General features: G+C 45.0%; 1 protein-coding gene across 3 annotated transcripts in view; it reads left to right on the top strand.

Annotated features, from left to right (window-relative positions):
* zfhx4 (zinc finger homeobox 4) overlaps nt 1–18,847 on the top strand; it is a 70,000-nt gene that overhangs the window by 46,321 nt on the left and 4,832 nt on the right. For all 3 annotated transcript variants that reach the window (XM_037280029.1, XM_037280028.1, XM_037280027.1), the window contains exons 7-11: nt 6,266–6,364; nt 11,582–11,715; nt 12,702–12,902; nt 13,147–13,264; nt 13,372–18,756. In XM_037280029.1, coding sequence (XP_037135924.1) covers nt 6,266–6,364; nt 11,582–11,715; nt 12,702–12,902; nt 13,147–13,264; nt 13,372–18,756 — 5,937 coding nt within the window. The remainder of the gene's footprint in view (nt 1–6,265; nt 6,365–11,581; nt 11,716–12,701; nt 12,903–13,146; nt 13,265–13,371; nt 18,757–18,847) is intronic.

Raw genomic sequence — 18,847 nt, 5'->3', positions numbered from 1 at the left:
ATAAGGTCCAAATCAAGAATTTTCATTTTTAGAATTACATTCCTTTTGGGACTATGAGGCACACCATCTCAGTGAACAGGTGTATTCAACTAAAACAATACAGCAGCCTGATAGGATCGACTTCCTTTTCAAACAAAATCTATTCCATCACATTTCAAAGCATAGATACACACACAAAGGCAACAGAACGCATGTGCTCTTAAATCCACTGCTTTTTTTTTGTTCAATTAGATTTCCTCCTCTTGGCCTGGTATTAGTTCTGAGAAGAAGAAAAAAAGAAACCCCTACACGACAAGAGCCACTCTGGGCAATTACAAATGACATCTGCCTTGCTGGTATGGCTGTTAACCAGTGTAGCGATGGATGTTCAGATTGGAGGAATAAATGGAGGGACAAATAGGATATATGTGGATGACTCGGTGTGTGAAAAGATTAAAACCAGATGGATAGATAGCTAAATGGATGGATGGATAGAAGGACAAACGTGGCGGCGAGATCTTGTCGGGCTGATAGAGTCGGCCAGGTGTGCCGAGAAACAGCTGCTTTCTTCATTAGGATCATCTATCGATCTTGGACCCTCACTGCGTATGATCGTGTGTGTGTACGTCCTTGATAAGTGCTGGTAATAGAAGAGAATGAATTCTTATCACAGAGATGGGAACGCCATTAACCCTCGGCTCCTTGTGTGTTATTGTCAGCGTTCCTCCCTCTTTTCATCCCTCCATCCATTGAACCTGACTGGGTCAACCTGGTGAGCTCGTGTGATATTTCCGCTGTGTGTGCCACCTCGTCGAGCAGGTGTTTATAATATGGGGGGGGTGAATAAATATTGCACCGAGGTATCATAAAGGAGCGGGAAATAAAAGAAAATAGAGCTAAGATGAGAGAGAGGAGAGGAATTCTCTTTTCAGATGATTCCTAAATCTCCCGGTGAGTGTGTCGTGCCGCTCTTGCTCTTCTGCTCGGGGTGATCAAGGCTGCCAAAATGCAATATGGCTGTTGTGTAAGACGCAGGTGTTTATGTGTGTGGAGGTGTATAGTTGGCGTGTCAGCATTGTTGTATAAGGCCAGGTGTTGCACCGCAGACGCCATATTGTTATCCCGTCTTTTGTATCTGGCATTAAAGAATCATATACATTACCTCTCATTCATGCAGAATTGAAAGTGAACCTCCCCCCTCTCCTAACGAGCAACAACGGCTTATTTCCGTAGAAGCGAGGTTTTAATCTAGGTTATGTTTATTCAAATTCCTTTTCTTTTTTTTTTTTAGGAACATTAATACGTTTTGTTAGTTGCCCGCGAGACATCAGAGCGGGCAATTTGAGGGAAAATGAAATACAATATGGTGTCTCAGGAAGTCGTAATTGACAACAACAAAGCAAATTTGAAGCTGCTGATACGAGCATACCCTCTTCGCCCCCCCCGTCTCCACACAAAACTAATTTTTCAGCGCATTCCGTCACTGACAGTCACACCAGGAGTGTGTTAAATGCTATTGTCTGACGCTCCAGGTTGAGCTGAAGCTAATTGTTTTTTCTTTTGCTGGCGTAATATATTCTGCTGTTCTTAGGGTGTGTTTGAACGTGTGCATGGAAACACGTGTGTTTACATGTTAGCATGTGGGCTGTGGAACGCTGCATTAAATACATGAAACTTTACGTGGGCGTAAATGTGTGCATGTGAAGGCTCCACATGTGTGTGAGTTATTCCCAGGCCCTGTTGTGCAGGAGCTGCGGCCCCTCTCTGCTGGGTTGATGTTTAGTATTTTAGACATGCTACATTCCTTCGGAAACTCAGGCGAGCGGGGACTCCTCCGGCCGTCATGACTACGTTTTACCGCGGCACCATTGAGAGCGTCCTCTCCAGCTGTATTGCTGTCTGGGGTGGCAGCTGCACTGACCAAGACTTGAAGGCCCTGCAGCGCATTGTGAAAACGGCTAGTAAGACTATTGGTGCTTCTCTCCCCTCCTTGAAGGACATTTACACCTCCCATCTCACCCGCAAGGCGACCAAGATTGTGAGTGATGTGAGTCACCCCGCTCACCCTTTGTTTGAACTTCTGCCCTCTGGGAGGCGGTACAGGAGCCTGCGCTCCCGCACCACCAGACTTTCCAACAGCTTCGTACTCCAGGCTGTTAGGATCCTGAACTCGCTCCCCCTTTCAGCGTAGCGTCCTGTTCTTGCTGTATGCTCACTGGCTCGGTTTTGCCCCTCATATTCAATGGGTTATTGGTCTGTTTTTATTCATCGCTCATTTTATTTTATTTATTATTTATTATTTATGGTTTGTGCCTACTTGTTTTTGTTTTGTGTCGCCTACTTGTATGTCTCGTCACCGTGGGATGGAGGAAACGGAATTTCGGTTTCTTTGTGTGTCTTGACGTATGAAGGGATTGACAATAAAGCTGACTTTGACTTTGACTTTGATTAACAACATCTGGTTAAGATCTAAATGCTTGTTAAACGCGCTGAAATTTGGGGTGGGGGGGAAGGTACGGGGAGAATGGGCGGGGAGGGGTGTAAAAGGGAGAGTTGGGTAAATAAAGATTTGAGGGTGAGAGAACAGGAGGGAAGGAGATCAGTAAGTCTATAAGGTTATTACTCTGGCACTATTACCGCTGGCCCTCGACTGCATGTGTGTACGTGTGCGTGCGTGTGCGGGACAGTGTAGTGTTTCAAAGCTTTCCCCTTTAGAACCGGGAGGCCAAACCGGAGCCACGCGCACTGCACTGAAATGTGACATCACAGGGCCCCTCTTTGCATTTGTGCACTCTCACATGCAGTCTCACAAGGGACATGACCGGAGTTGTAAGAAGAAATCAAAATCAACATCAGCGATAAGTGGGGGAGACATGCTTGTTGTGGGCGTTAGGGCTGCACTACTTCCTCATACTGGAGACACATGAACTATCTTTAATTTTGTATTATTTTACAATTGGTATTAAGGTAGGAAGTTGTCATGTAAGTTTTGTATTTGCACTTTAAAACCTATGCACAACTTACTGTGCAAACCTTTGAACTGCATGATGTAAATCTTGAGTTGTGTCCACACATTTTTCAATTCAGGCCTTCACATCTATTGCGTTCAACAATGCATCATTATTTTTCCCCATTACTACTTTCCAACTTCTATCACAATAGTGCTGATTTTAATGAAGCATTCTACAATAGCTCTGAGTACAGTATATACTCTCTCTCTCTCTCGCTATATATATATATATATATATATATATATACGTATATATACACACGCACACACACATACACACTGTGGGACCGTATAACCGTATAAACAAGTATATACATACACATATGTATAAGGTTTCCTCATTTTCTTCTTTAATGAGACCCTAAAGAAGCAAATTAGTGGCAACTTGGCCCGCACTAATGAATTCAGCCATTTTGGAGTCTCTGAGTCCTGTTTGTTGGCGTCTTATTTCTCTGTGGTTGTTGTGCTGTGCAACCGAGTCCTCCACCGGGCACATAATGACCCGGCATGGTGGTTATGGGCCCTTAGGGGGAGACAGAAGGGGGAGCGAGTGGTCTCAGAGCAGGTCATTATACAGCCAACGGAGACACAGATACGCACACACATACACATATACACACAGACTATACAACCTCCATTGCATTCATCACCCATATGTCTATTCTTCTATTTTCTTTCCAAACATCTCTTTCTTGCTCTGCGTCCTCGTGTATCATTTTTACTTGTCATGGAAGTGGACTAGCAATCTTAAAATAATACTTAAAAATGAAGTTAACTAAATGTTTCTTTTGTGAATTATTTAGGTCATACATGTGCAGGTAATAGAAAAAAAAAACGTTTACCTTGTAGTAACAAAATAAATGTGATGACATTTTCTGCCTATGAAGCACAATTTTGCCAATCAGACGTCTGGAAAAGCAATTGCCATGGCTGCACACATTAAAAGGATTTTAGATATACATTTAAACAGTCCTACAATTTGTGTGGGGACAAAAGGCAGAACATTTTTGTTTTTAAAGATGTCCAAGGTTGCCCTTGAGGATTTCTTATTTATTCATGGCCACGGCCAGTGGTTCCAATTAATAGCTAAATGTAAAACCACGTCGGCTTGGGTGTGTTGCTGATCAAGAATCACTTAATTCTTCTTCCTCTTCTAACAGTTAAATATAGGCTGTCGTTGGTCGCCCGGGGTAATCGGACCCGGGCTGTGTGGTTAGAATCCAGCTCACCGGCCGGCTTGAATGTTCCGGCCGAGCCACATCAAAGGAGGATCTCGTCGGGCTGCCAAAATCCAAAATCACACCCACTGCCTGACCCACTGTGTGTGTGTGTGCGTGTGTGTTTGTATACGTCTTTGTGTATAATTGTGGGTGTGTGTGTGTCCGTGCATGTGCACGAGGCGATGGAAGGTGGCCGTGAAAGTTTTGCTCTGGTTGCGATTAAGTTGATCGTCAGTGATCTTTCAAACTCACACACACACACACTTGCTTATGACAGCACACATGCAAACACATGCGGTCACTGTCTCACTCACTTGATCAATGGGGTACACACACACACACTCACACACACACACACACACACATAGCATCGACACCATCATGTGGTGTGTAACTGTCAGGGTCAGTCAGAGGGCAGACACTGTGCTGATGTATTGAGAGAGCTTGTCTGGGAATGTCCTCAGCGTGGAAACGCATTCCCGTTTGCACACACACACACTTGCCACTGATCTAACCAATGCAAAGGGAGGTGGGGGTAAAAGAGCAAGAAAAAAAAACATTGATGAAGCCCAGATGATGGCCTTCTCCTTTCTTCTCATATCATCCCGTTCCTTCCTCTTTCTTCTCTTTGCAGTGTCTCTCGTTCTCTTGCGTTTACAGGTAGAGTGCCCCCTAGAGGATTTTTTACAAAGATGGATGCAGCAGCAGTTAGAAATGATTCACAATTCTCGATTTGTGTGCAATTGTCTGTTTTCGCATGTCTTGTATTCGAAAGGGTTGATGATATCATGTTTCCGGGCTTGTCGTACAATCGCCAAAATGATTGTATGCATATTACAAGCTGACCCCAGTGCACCTTTTTGTTGCACTGTTAATGTTGAATTTCATACAAATATGGAAAAAAGACTATTTGATTTTAAAGTTGGACATTTTTGTTCAGGACATTCACAGCTTTTAAATGAAAACCGCTTTTCCAATTCCTTTTTTGTCACTCAACACACACACACGCACTATTTTGATTTTCTCATTTTGTGGCAGAGTAAGGCGGTTTACAGTGAAAGGAACCCTTTACCATACATTCCCTCCACCCCTCACACACACATTAAGAAGACACGACAGTTTTAATGCTTTTTTTTTTTTTTTTTATGTGAATTTGGTTTCGTGTATGTGTGTGTTTCAGTTTGTGTGATTTGACGCCTGGCTGCAAGTGTTTCACTTTGGGATTTTTATTCATTTGCTAGCTCTGAAATGGAGGAGGGCTTTGGATGTGGAGATGCACACGCGCATGTGTGTGTGTGCGGATGTGCGCGTGTGTTTGTGCGCATGTGTGTGTGCGTGAGCGAGCGTGCCCGCATGCCTGGTTATCTGGCCTCTCTCAGACTGCTCAAAATTCATTACAAAGTGACATCAGCCCAGCCGGAGACAAATGATGGCTGGATGAAAGGGAGCGCTGGAGCTCGGCTAGGATTAGTGTTAGCTTGTGCTGGCGACACATATACACACTTGCACACAAATGCACGTATACACATGCACACACACACACACACACTGGCTTTAATCCACTGGCAGAACACTGCAGATACACAGAATTATCAAACAAGGGGCTGAACTCTCAGAGATGGCTAGGCTAATCTGCTAATAGTAGTAAGCATGCATATATATTTCTATTTATTTATATTATTATATATATATATTTTTTCAAATGTGAAGAAGGATAAAGTCCGGTGACAAGAATTCCATATGCAGTTCACACGTGCTACATAATTTCACATCATATTTGAAATGTCCCACCCCTTCCGTCAGGCATTGGATGTTTTATGTTTCCCCCTCTAGAAGCGGCAGGCCAGGGCTATATTTAACAACGCACATGTTAAAGTATTTTTTCCTATTGATACAGACTGTACAGTGAGTCAACTTGACTTATGTTGCTTGAGACGATAATTGTTTGGAACGCATGTAAACGCATCATTCAATGTGTCAGCTTCCTGTCAGTTTGAGCGCCGCTTCTTCTATGTTCAGAGCATCATGGGTAATTTAGCATTTGTTGCATTTTCAGAGGAGAACGCAGAGGATGGTGAGAGACCTCCTGGCTCTTCTTCCAGGCCCGCATCCAACCTCACTGACCGAGACTTGACTGACAGCAGAAGAACTGAGCGTGAGTACACACACACACGGGCGTGCATTCACATGCATCTCCTAGTTTAAAGCATCCCATCTTTCTCAAGTGATCTTTCCCTCGCGTTCACTCAGGAGTAAGTTTTAAACGCGTGCGTAACATGTGAACGCCGCCGACTAGCCTCCATGTGACCCGCTTTAATTGTTTCCATCTGTCAGAAAGCGAGAGTGAGACAGAGAGAGAAGAGAGAGAGAGAGGAAAACAGAGAAAAAAGGAGAAGGACAAGTTGTGGTTATTACAAGGCAATGTCCAGGCCCCAGATTATTTTTTAATCAAATCAGTTTGCGTGCTTGTAATTTATAAGCGCCTTGCATTAATCTTTTCCCGTTCTTGTGCCCTCTCCGATGACATATTAATTTTTCATAAGCTCGGGATTAGATGGGGGGCTGGGTGAGGTGGCTGCTGTGTATGTTTTTCTCATATTGCATTTTGGCAACAATTTTTTTTTCATGCCACCAACCCTTCATTTTATTTCTCTTGCTCAATCCATCCTTTCATTTCTAAGAATGACTCGGAGCAACCATATGCACATTCTGGCTGGTGGGGTTGGGTGGTCAGGGTAGCCCTGCCTTTGTTAGATGTGATTTACCCAAATAAGAATTCATGCGGTCGTTTATGTATGAGATGGAAATCCACTGCTGGGGAGGAATATCACATGGCACCCCGCGCCTCCATTTCATCGGATGGAATTCTCTCTCTCCTTCCCTAATGTCTTCCTCTCCCACAATAACCGTGCAGACACCTTCCAAGTCCTAGCCTCCATTTATCTGAAAGTAACCCCCACTCCTCCCCTGCATCCTAGCATGCCATACCTTGCTCCATAATGTGAGGCTCAATGAGGCAGAAGGCGAGCCGAGTGAGGCTGGGGCCTATTAGTTTGGCTCGTCATCTATCTTTCAGCTCTATCTCTCTGACAGTCCTATCTGAGCCACTGGCGGGGGGGAAACCACTGTCCATGCGTTCGCCGTCGTATATTACTGCTAATGTCATTTAACACCACTGCGCACGTGCAAAAAAAAAAGAACAAAGTGTATGTCTGTCTGTCTATCCATCTATCCATCTACCCATCCCTCCCTCTCTCTGTTTCTCTCTCTCTCTATCCCTCCTTCTCTCTATATCGCCATCTATCTCTCCAGCTATCTCTCTATCTCCCCCATCACTCGCTCTATTTCTCTCTCTCTCCCTCTCTCCATTTCTCTCTATCTTTCTATTTCTCTATATCTCCATCTTTCTCTCCAGCTCTCTTTCTCTCACTACCACTCTCTTTATCTCTATCTCTCTATCTCTATATCACCATCTATCTCCCCTATCACTTTCTCTATTTCTCACCTCTCTCTCTCTCTCTCTCTCTCTCTATTTCTCGCATTTTCCCCCCTTCCTTTCCCCAACTTGAAGTCGTAGAATTTAGCGAGCCCTTCCTCAGCTTCCAGTGTGTGACTGGCTTCAGATGTGTGTATGTGTGATTCCCAACGGAGGGGAGGGATTACAGTGTGGCCAAGTGAGCAGTCTGCTGCTTGCACACTTCATCTCCGAGACGCTTTAAACAAAGAGGGGGCATATAGTAGATGCAGAGGGGAAGAGGGAGATGGCAAAAAAAAAAGGGGGGGCCAGGAAAGGCAGAGTGGGCTTTTCCCCAGCTTCATTTACATTGTCTTTTTAAATCCCATGTCACTTTAGATTAATTATAATCCATGTTACATTCTCCATGCAAATGTCCCTGATGTGGATTACTTCCAGATAGCTTTGTGCTGTGTGAGTAGACGGCGCATGTCACCATGGCTCAAGGGCCTACTTCTTATAAATAACCAACTAAACAAAAGGCCCCAGCATGGAAATGAGCCTGTCCTGCGGTCCAAGGAAATTTGCAATTATCTACCTGCTTCAAATTAGCAAAACTATTACTCATTGCTCCCGCAGTCAAATTTATTACAAGCATACAAGTTTGGATTGTGTAGATAACAAAAAGGATTTTGCACACAAACCAGATTGGATTTTCATGTATTCCATGTTTTCTTATTTGCATCCATCTCGCAAATTTAAGATGAGGGCTCCACTTGTTTTCAGTCTCTCTGAAATGAAATTAAAATATCTCAACGATATTAGCATGTTTAATTATAGGCCTGCAGCTATTCTTCCATGCATGTGTGTTGTTGTTTTTTCTTAACCGCAGCTTGTTGTGCGTCATAACCGATTTGTCAAATGTGACAAGGCCTTGTTCATATTCATCGCTCTTATCAGATGCAACAGAAAAGAAAGCAAGTCATTCAAAAAAACTCCCGTAAATGGCAAGACAGTTGCTTTTTAACATTCTTTCCTCTCTCCTTCTACAACCCGCTGAGTACTTTGGTGGGAGTTTGGGGTTCACTGTGTGTTGTTGTAATGTTATCAAGTGACCGGGGGTCAGCCTAATGCGTAACCTCAGAGCAAGAGACAAGTAAATCATGTCAACCGACCCTCCATGGCCCATTTTGGCCAGCTCCCCCTTGTAGATTTACTGCTTCATAACCTTAGCCAGTCTGCCAGGACTCAGCAGTGCTAAATTGAATACTAAATCCAAGCTGCCGCCACCCAGCCTGCTTCCGTTTAAGTTGTGGAGCCTTTCGTCTTTTCATGACATTGTCGGGAATGAGCTCTAATTGCTCAGTCGCTCGCTCAAGGTCAAAGTAGGTTAAGTTTGTGCGAAATGAAAAAGTTTTTGGTCGCAAACAATCACATTATATTCTTGATAGAAAGTGAGGCTCAATGTTGATGCTGCCGTCAGAGAGCCGTTTTTGATAAACTACAGTATCAGTATTATTGTTGATAATTGTCAAAATTTGGCAGTCGATTTTTGCAAAAATTTAAGAAAAAGAAGGTATATAATACTTTCTTTAAGCCTACATGCAGTTTTATTTAAAAGATGAGCTCACATGCTTCTTGTTTTCAACTCTCCCTCCCTCCCTCCACTGCTCTTTACTTCACTCCATCTGCGACCGTACTTGCTTTGTAAGTGCGCATCCGTGACACCCTAAACACCACTGACAGTTGCAAATAAAGATGGGTGGCGAGTGTGCTGCGCTCTCCCCCCCTGAAATGCAAAAGGGGGGCGAGTGTCATAAATCTCCTTTTGATTCATCTAATCAAGCCAGGTCCTGCTGCATGCAGACATTTGTCATTGGTGGCGTGTGGGAGGGGTGGCTCGCAGTGGTTACGGGGTGTCAGGTTTATTCGGCCCCTCCGCTTCACTGGCCTGCAGCTGGTGGAGTCCACATGAGGATGGAGGGATGGTGGACGGCAAAGAAGAGGGAGGAGGGGAAAAGTGCAGTCATTAAGTGTTAGGATGCAGACAAAGGAAAACGAGGGGGGTGGTTGCCATCTTCTGGATCCCGCTCACCCCCATTATTATTTTTTAATGATTCTTGCCATGCAGACTTTGAGAGCAAAAAGCGGCAAATGGATATTTGATTTTCTCTCATAAAATCATAGCTGCGATTTGAATTGTGCTTTTAGCCCATTGTGCACAATTGGGCTTCAGGTATGTTTGAAGGACACTCGATTTTAGAAGGCATTTCTCCAAACGGCTTCATTATGCACCGGCAGGGCTCGCCATTTAAATCTCCTAAGTGGCCAGAGAGAGATCGGCTCTCTCGGCATTCAAGGTTAGGCCAACTCTTTTTCTTGATGAAAGTACCGAGACAAATCGACATCAAAAACAGACACACAACCAAGCGTGCGGCCATTACACCAACATTTGCGTTCACTATGACAGTAATCAATGGTGATGTGTGGCCTCGCTCCCATCCGCCATGTAAATGTGTTTGCGGGCTCTTGTCTGACAATCGCCTCATCTCCACTCGCAAGAATGCAATTTAGTTGCAAATTGAGTGAAAGACGGAGGCAAAAATTGAAAGTTGAAATTAGAATCGCTCATAATGAATTGGAGAGGTTGGGCGCCAGAGAGCCGAAAGGTCAGCCTATATGATGGCTGCAATAAAGTGGCGCAGGAGGCCTGTCATGGAAGACGATGTACACGCATACATGCACAGCAACACGCATGTAAGCCCTGCAGGGGCCGTGGCAAGCGGCGTAAGACAAGATTACCTTGCTATTCTGAGCTGCGGTCCAATTTTCGGATGTTCTTGGAAATTCACATTGTGCCCTTGTGTGCGTGCCCCCCCCCTTTTTTTTTCTTCCTTCCCCCCCTTCTCTCTTGTCACTTCCCTTGACAGGCCAATATTTCAGGCTCCAGATATAGGGGATTACAAATAAAATAAGTGGAACGCCTACTTAATGCAACAGAATTAAAATGCATGAACGGGCCAGAGGAATTGATATGCACCCAATAAAAACATGAGCATGGAATAATATGAAATGTATTTTTTCCTTCTTCTATCCCCTCTCCACGTATCAGCGCTTTGATTCCCCCCCTGTTTTTTCCCTTTGTGCATCTAGCGTGAAGCGTTGATTCGCAAGAGTGAGGCTCGCATATTGCCTTGAGTGACCAGGCGTGGGAGGGGTTTGTGGAGGATGACTTTGGGGGGGGGGGGTCTGTTGCCGGGTCTTTGTTTTGCACCAGCTGTGTTGAGCTGCAGTGCCTTGTATGCGAGGATGAAGCTAATGAAAGATTTATCACTAAATACAACCAGAGGCTGATCTCCCCATACAGGGCGCTGTTTGTTAACGTCATACACACTTACACATGCACGTACAAACTGACACACGTACTACTGTACCACCAGCCGTGACCAACGCCGCCCCCCCCCCCCCTCCCAAAATGTTGCATCTTGTGCAGACAGAGGCACAGTTGAAGCAGCTGAGGAAATGTATATGATCTAATGAAGTGTATAATATTACCATAACATTTAATGTATGTCGTGCTGTGATAATGAGCCTGCCTGAGTTTTCTCCATTTCACATGGCCTCAAGGCAGGAAGTGTGTGCGTTAGGGGTGTGCATGAGTTATGCAGCCCGTGCCTGTAAGCTTAAGTTGTGTCGGTGTCAAAGCTTTTAAATGATCACCTATACGTCTCCTTGAAATGTCTTTGTATCCACAGTACATGAAGACATCATAGATTGAGTATCATTGCTTTCTGTAAAATGAAAACCAAATGGACAAAATATTTTCGAATCATGTTTGTTATCATTTTGAACAGTTCCAGGTTTGTTTCATGACTCATGCTTTATTTAAAATACATTTTTTTCTCTTCCCCATTTAAGGAGTGAATGCCACATCCAAAGAATCAAGTGGACAGAACACTGCGGTGAAACATTCACTCCAGCCCGATCAACAAATTGAAAGTCCACCCAAAAGACCCAAATCTGTTGAAGCGAGGAGCTCTACCGCTGAACAGGTACCGCTTTGCAGAATCTTTCAGTTGTGTGACACAAGTTGAACTATGTTGGAAAAATCCCCAGGCGGTGTGAAGGTTTGATGTAACTCATCCTCAAAATGTTTGAGGTGCACTGAGAGATTTGTTACTGTTTTCAAAGGCAACACAACTGCAGGCTTATTTGTGTCTGCTAAACCATATTGATGTCTGACTTAGTTTTTTTTTTCTTTCAGGATAGCCGACTGTATTAAAACATACTATTTAATGAAGATGACTATACATCCAATATTTCTACCTGTGAAGTGATTGAGGCAAACTAGTCATTGCTCCCTCTGGTTTCAATGCGGTTGGTTGTGTAGTAGCTGACTTTCACGCAGTTGAAGTGAGATCAATTCCCACTCCATTCACAACCCTTGTTATTGACTGCCAATCAATTCAGAGTATTGTCTGCCTTTCACCCAGTCAGTTGGGATACACTCCAACTCCTGCCTTGACCCTGAACAGAATAAACAGTAGAGAAAATAGAAAGATAGTAAGCTTCATTTTTTTGGGAAAGGGTTAAACACCTCCATTGGTGGAGCTTTTTTAATATCAGGAAAGTCATCATCTTCTGAAATAGAATACCTATACTCATCTTGTGGCGCCCCAGTTTGCATCTCTTTAAAAAATGTGTTTTTAAATTAGATTATGGAGTATTAGCTCGTCTGGGTCCTATAAGGGTGGAAGACTTTGTCATTTCAGAAATGGATTCTATTAAGACAGGTGGTAGAGTGGCAGCTATGTTCCGCATACTCTCAGTAATGAGTGCCTGGTGACGTAGCTTGGGACAGTACACAACTTTAAAACGTGGTAATAGAGATCTTCACGTATGGAGATTCCATTTCCCAGATGCTGATCATTTTAACCCATTGCAGTCCAAAAGATCTCCAGCCATATTATAAATCGGTTCATCTGGCTGTATTACATGCGAATATAGTAATTAAAACCACCTACATTTTTTCTTCTAGGTTCAGCAGTGTCCCTATTGCAACTTCAGCAGTAAAGATGCCAACCGTATGCAGCTTCACGTTATGTCCCAGCATTCCATGCAGCCGGTGATCCGCTGCCCACTATGTCAGGATGTCCTCAGCAACAAGATTCACCTGCAGCTGCATCTCACCCACCTTCACAGTGTGGCACCTGACTGTGTTGAAAAGCTCATTATGACGGTAAGTAAAGCCCGTGTGCACGTGTCCATGTAATTGCCTGTAATTGCATGCCATCATTTCATCACAAAAACAAAGTGACCCCGCTGTCCTCATTGGCAATTACAAAAGCTTTACGGCACATTTGTCTTTGAAACTATTGTCCTCACTGTCAGAAATTGGAGCTGACCCTTCCTTGTCATTTAACTTTTGACGCTGTCCATTTTGAAGCTGTCGTAATGAAAGAGAAACTATTTGCTCTTGATAGGTTGTTGGACCTGATACAACAGGCTCAAATAGTTCTATTCATCCACAAATTGGACAAGACAAGGGATTGACTTCCATCGATTCATCAGCGTCTCTCGATCAATGTGGAAAATCACAAGGTAAACAACACTCGGTTCAGATACTGACCAACATTTTTAATCACATCATCTGTGCATAGGTCTTCAATTCTGAATTGACACCTTTAAATTGTGTTGTCTTCTTGAAGGAAACTCTTCAAAAGATGAATCGGCAAGTCAAGATAAGAATGAATCAGACCTCCAAGGTGAGGAAATGAAGCCCCCAAAGGAGGCCTCAGAGGCTCCAGACTGGAGAAGAACAAGCGGGTTAGGGCATGACAGCAAGTCCCCTGATACGCTTCAGGATCATCTCAGTGAACTCCAGAGGCTCCAACAGCAGCAGCAGCAACTGTCAGTGTCCGATCGCCATGTCTACAAGTATCGTTGCAATCACTGCAGTCTGGCATTCAAGACAATGCAGAAGCTCCAGATACATTCCCAGTACCATGCCATCAGAGCAGCCACTATGTGCAGCCTTTGCCAGCGTAGTTTCAGGACATTCCTGGCCCTCAGGAAGCATTTAGAGAATGGACATCCTGAACTAACGGAGGTTGAAGTGCAACAGCTGATTGGAAATCTCCCTCTGAATGGCGATATCACTGAGAGTGAAGCCAGGGCTTTGGAGGAAGCTCAAGCGTTTGAGCATGACTTGGACAAGGATGATGAAATGGATCAGGAAGAAAAGCCCAGTCCTACCGGAAGTGACAGCAGCTCTCTGATAGATGACATGGGAGCAGAACCAAAACGGACCTTACCATTTAGGAAGGGGCCAAACTTTACGATGGAGAAATTTTTAGATCCTTCAAGACCTTACAAGTGCACAGTATGTAAGGAGTCTTTCACTCAGAAGAATATTTTATTAGTCCACTATAATTCCGTTTCCCATCTGCACAAGTTGAAAAAAGTCCTTCAAGAGGCATCGAGCCCAGTTCCCCAAGAAACAAGCAGCAACATTGACAACAAACCATTCAAATGCAATATTTGCAATGTTGCATATAGCCAAAGTTCAACACTAGAGATTCACATGAGGTCCGTACTCCATCAGACTAAAGCTCGGACGGCCAAATCTGAAATGAGCAGTAATAGCAGTGGGACTAGTGGTCCAGTGCCGGCAAAAAGTCCTGCTCCAAGCACACAAGGAAACAACAGCAACACAGACTCGGCTCCAAGTGGAGCAACGTCCGCTCATAAAGAAAATACCGTGGAACCCAAAGACGCTAATACCAACAGCAACACGAAACAAGCTAGCGACCATGCGTCAGCGCAGTCAAGCAGCCACCAGTCGGCCCAATCCTCAGCGCAACTGCAAATGCAACTTCAACATGAACTGCAGCAGCAGGCTGCTTTCTTCCAGCCTCAATTTCTCAACCCAGCTTTCTTTCCTCATTTCCCAATGACCCCAGAAGCATTGCTGCAATTTCAACAACCGCAATTCTTATTCCCCTTCTACATCCCAGGAGCAGAGTTCAATCTAAGTCCGGAACTTGCTCTGCATTCAGCAGCAGCTTTTGGAATGCCAGGTCTTACGGGATCCTTCCTAGAAGATTTGAAGCAGCAGATGCAACAGCAGCATCAACTGCAACAGGCTCAACAACAACAACAACAACAGCAGCAGCAGCAGCAGCAGCAGCAGCAAGTCTCTCAGACACAGTCACAGATTCAGCAGCAGAAGAACCAACAAATCCTAAACCAAAAACCGAAAATGGAGCCCACCAATGCATCCATTTCAGATATCCAAATGTCAAAAGAGGCAGAAGACCACCTTGAAAAACAAGACAGAGCAAAGTTGGAAAATGGATGTGACGCTTTAATGGATGGGGCAAAAGATATTAAAAAGTCCAAATTCTCTGAACCATTGATTCCTCCTCCTCGGATTGTGTCAGGAGCGAGGGGTAATGCAGCCAAAGCACTGTTGGAGAATTTTGGATTCGAACTGGTCATCCAATACAACGAAAATAGACAGAGGAACCAAAAGAAAAATAAAGATGGAAATGAACAAATGGATATGAACACTGATAAGCTTGAGTGTGGAATGTGCGGAAAGCTCTTCTCCAATATGCTTATTCTCAAAAGCCACCAAGAGCATGTGCACAGTCAGTTTTTCCCATATGTAGAACTTGAAAAGTTTGCTCAGCAGTACAGAGAGGCCTATGACAAACTCTACCCAATTAACCCTGCTTCACCCGAAACGCCACCGCCTCCACCGCCACCTCCACCACCTCCACCCCCGCCTCCTCCTGTGAGTGCCCCGGTGACAACACCTCCATCGACTTCAACGTCAATGAGCAAGCCGCAAACGCCGACACCATCACCAGTTTCTGTCTCCCATCAGACCTCCCACCAAAGTACTCACCAGACATCACCACTGCAGCCACCACACCCTCCCCCAACACCCACTGCTCCTCCTGCACCTCCCCAAGTGCAACTTCCTGTTCCTTTGGATCTGCCCCTTTTCCCACCCCTCATGATGCAATCCGTTCAGCACCCAGGATTGCCCCATCAATTGGCCCTCCAGCTGCCCACTATGGATTCTCTCTCCACCGACCTTACGCAACTCTGCCAGCAACAATTGGGGCTCGATCCGAACTTTCTCCGCCAGTCCCAGTTTAAGCGACCGCGAACTCGAATAACTGATGACCAGTTAAAAATCCTCCGTGCCAACTTTGACATCAACAATTCCCCCAATGAAGAGCAAATCCAGGAGATGTCAGAGAAGTCTGGTTTGCCTCAAAAGGTCATAAAGCACTGGTTCCGTAACACGCTCTTCAAAGAGAGGCAGCGAAGCAAAGACTCCCCCTACAATTTTAATATTCCTCCCATTACTACTTTGGATGACATCCGGATCGAGACTCAGCTAAACAGTCACGAATACTACAGGACTGAGTCAACTATCAACAAGAGGTCTTCCAGAACCAGATTCACAGATTACCAATTGAGGGTTCTTCAAGATTTCTTTGATACCAATGCCTATCCTAAGGATGATGAAATTGAGCAACTTTCCACCGTCCTTAATCTACCAACACGAGTCATTGTTGTGTGGTTCCAGAATGCACGTCAGAAAGCCCGTAAGACCTATGAGAACCAGGCCGATTCTAAAGATAGTGAGAAAAAAGAGCTGACGAATGAACGTTACATAAGAACTAGCAACATGCAGTACCAGTGTAAGAAGTGCAACATTGTTTTCCCACGCATCTTTGACCTGATCACTCACCAGAAGAAGCTGTGCTACAAGGACGAAGATGAGGAAGGCAATGAGGAAAACCAATGTGAAGAATACACAGATGATCAATTTCCAATAAGAATGAGCCAGCAATCTTTAGAGCCACCCAGACATTCCCAGGGAACTGCTACCAGCTCTGGCTCAAGCTCCCCTGTGATGGCCTCTCCTCGTGCTAGCATTGGAAAAGCCTCTCCTAAACCAGATTTTGAACCTCGTTCTGAAAGTGACCCAATTAAAACCGAGACCGCACCCTCACCGGTTGTCAAATCACTACCAGAACCAAGGCCGTCTAAAGCTTGCACACCTCAACCACCCCCTCAGAAGGTTGCCCAGCCCCCAATGTCGAGACCGCATTCCCAACCACAGGCAGCCACAGTGCCCTCTAGTCCTCTCTCCCTGGCCCTTTCCTCCCTCACAAACAGCCTCCCACACCAGATGCTTCAATACCAGTGTGACCAGTGTAAGATTGCATTCCCTACAGTGGAGCTCTGGCAGGAACATCAACACATGCATTTCTTGGCAGCCCAGAACCAATTTCTGCACTCGCAGTTCCTCGAAAGACCTATCGACATGCCTTATATGATATTTGACCCAAACAACCCGCTAATGGCTAGCCAGCTATTATCTGGAGGCCTCTCCCAAATCTCTTCACAAGGTGGTTCTGGTTTGACCTCTGCCGCAGGGTCAGCATCAATGAAGAGAAAATTGGATGATAAGGACGAATGCGTCAATGATAAAGACGGCGGAAACAGTAGTGAAGAACACCACCGAGATAAGCGCCTGAGAACTACTATCACACCTGAACAACTTGAGGTCCTTTATGACAAATACCTGATTGATTCCAATCCAACGAGAAAAATGTTGGATCACATTGCGAGAGAGGTGGGCTTGAAAAAGAGAGTGGTCCAAGTTTGGTTCCAAAACACTCGCGCTCGAGAGAGAAAGGGTCAGTTTCGAGCAATTGGACCCTCCCAGTCCCACAAAAAATGCCCTTTTTGCAGGGCACTGTTCAAAGCCAAGTCAGCTCTAGATAGTCACATACGATCTCGACACTGGCATGAGGCAAAGCAGGCAGGCTTTAGTTTGCCACCAAGTCCAATGATGAATCAAGACAATGACAGAGGTGATAGCCCAAAGTATAATTTCTTTGACTTCTCACAGCTGCCTACCAAGACTGAGCCAAATGACTACGAGTTGCCTACTGCGTCATCAACCCCAGTCAAACCATCTGAAGCTCAATTAAAAAACTTCTTAAGCCCTTCATCATTAAAAGCTGAAAACTGTGATGAAACCGATGGGCCTAATGTTAACTCAGCAGATCTGTCATCGTACGATCTTAGCAAGATGGACTTCGATGAGACGTCATCAATTAATACTGCCATTAGTGATGCTACAACTGGAGACGAGGGCAACAACAACGAGGTTGAAAGCTTCACAGCTAACGGAGGGGACAAGTTGACTGACAACAAGGGTGGCATGGTGTCAGGTTCTGATGGTGGCAGTGATCGATTCCAATTCAGTATGGTGAGCCCTGCCCTCAGTTTCTCCGGAAAAGACTGTGACTCCTACTATAGCTCCCGAGATGATGACCTGGACGATATCAACGACAGAAGTGAATCGTCAAGCCTTACAGATCCCAGTTCTCCGAGTCCATTTGGGACAGGTAACCCCTTCAAGTCTGGTAAAGGCACCAATGCTGGAGATAGGCCAGGTCATAAAAGATTCAGAACGCAGATGAGTAACCTGCAACTCAAAGTCCTCAAAGCCTGTTTTAGTGATTACCGCACTCCTACAATGCAAGAGTGTGAGATGCTGGGCAATGAGATTGGACTTCCCAAGCGTGTTGTCCAAGTGTGGTTCCAGAATGCCAGAGCTAAAGAAAAGAAATTCAAGATCAACATTGGAAAGCCATTCATAATAAGTCAAAACTCCCCAGATGGACCGAGGCCAGAGTGCACTTTGTGTGGTATAAAGTACACTCCACGAATGTCCATCCGAGACCACATCTTCTCCAGGCAGCACATCACCAAAGTGCAAGAAACCCTGGGAAACCAGGTGGATAGGGAAAAAGACTACCTAGCACCAACCACTGTCCGACAGCTGATGGCCCAGCAAGAGCTGGATCGCATGAAGAAAGCCGGTGAAGGACTCACTCTGCCTGGCCAGCAGCAACAGACAGCAGTGGACAACAGCACCGCACTTCATGGCCTTAGCCTGCCCTCGGGCTACCCGGGGATCTCTGGCCTTCCGCCAGTGCTACTTCCTGGAGTCAACGGGCCATCGTCACTTCCTGTTTTCCCACCCAACACACCTGGTGAGTTAGTATGACAAACCATGACAAAATAGACTCGAAGCTTTATGAACTGATCTTGATCATGCACTGTTTTATCCTCCGATACTGCTGT

This window comes from Syngnathus acus, chromosome 20, assembly GCF_901709675.1.
Source record: "Syngnathus acus chromosome 20, fSynAcu1.2, whole genome shotgun sequence".
NCBI classification, from domain to species: domain Eukaryota; kingdom Metazoa; phylum Chordata; class Actinopteri; order Syngnathiformes; family Syngnathidae; genus Syngnathus; species Syngnathus acus.
The sequence above is the reverse complement of the archived record's forward strand: the minus strand, read 5'-3'. Positions and strand labels throughout refer to the sequence as shown.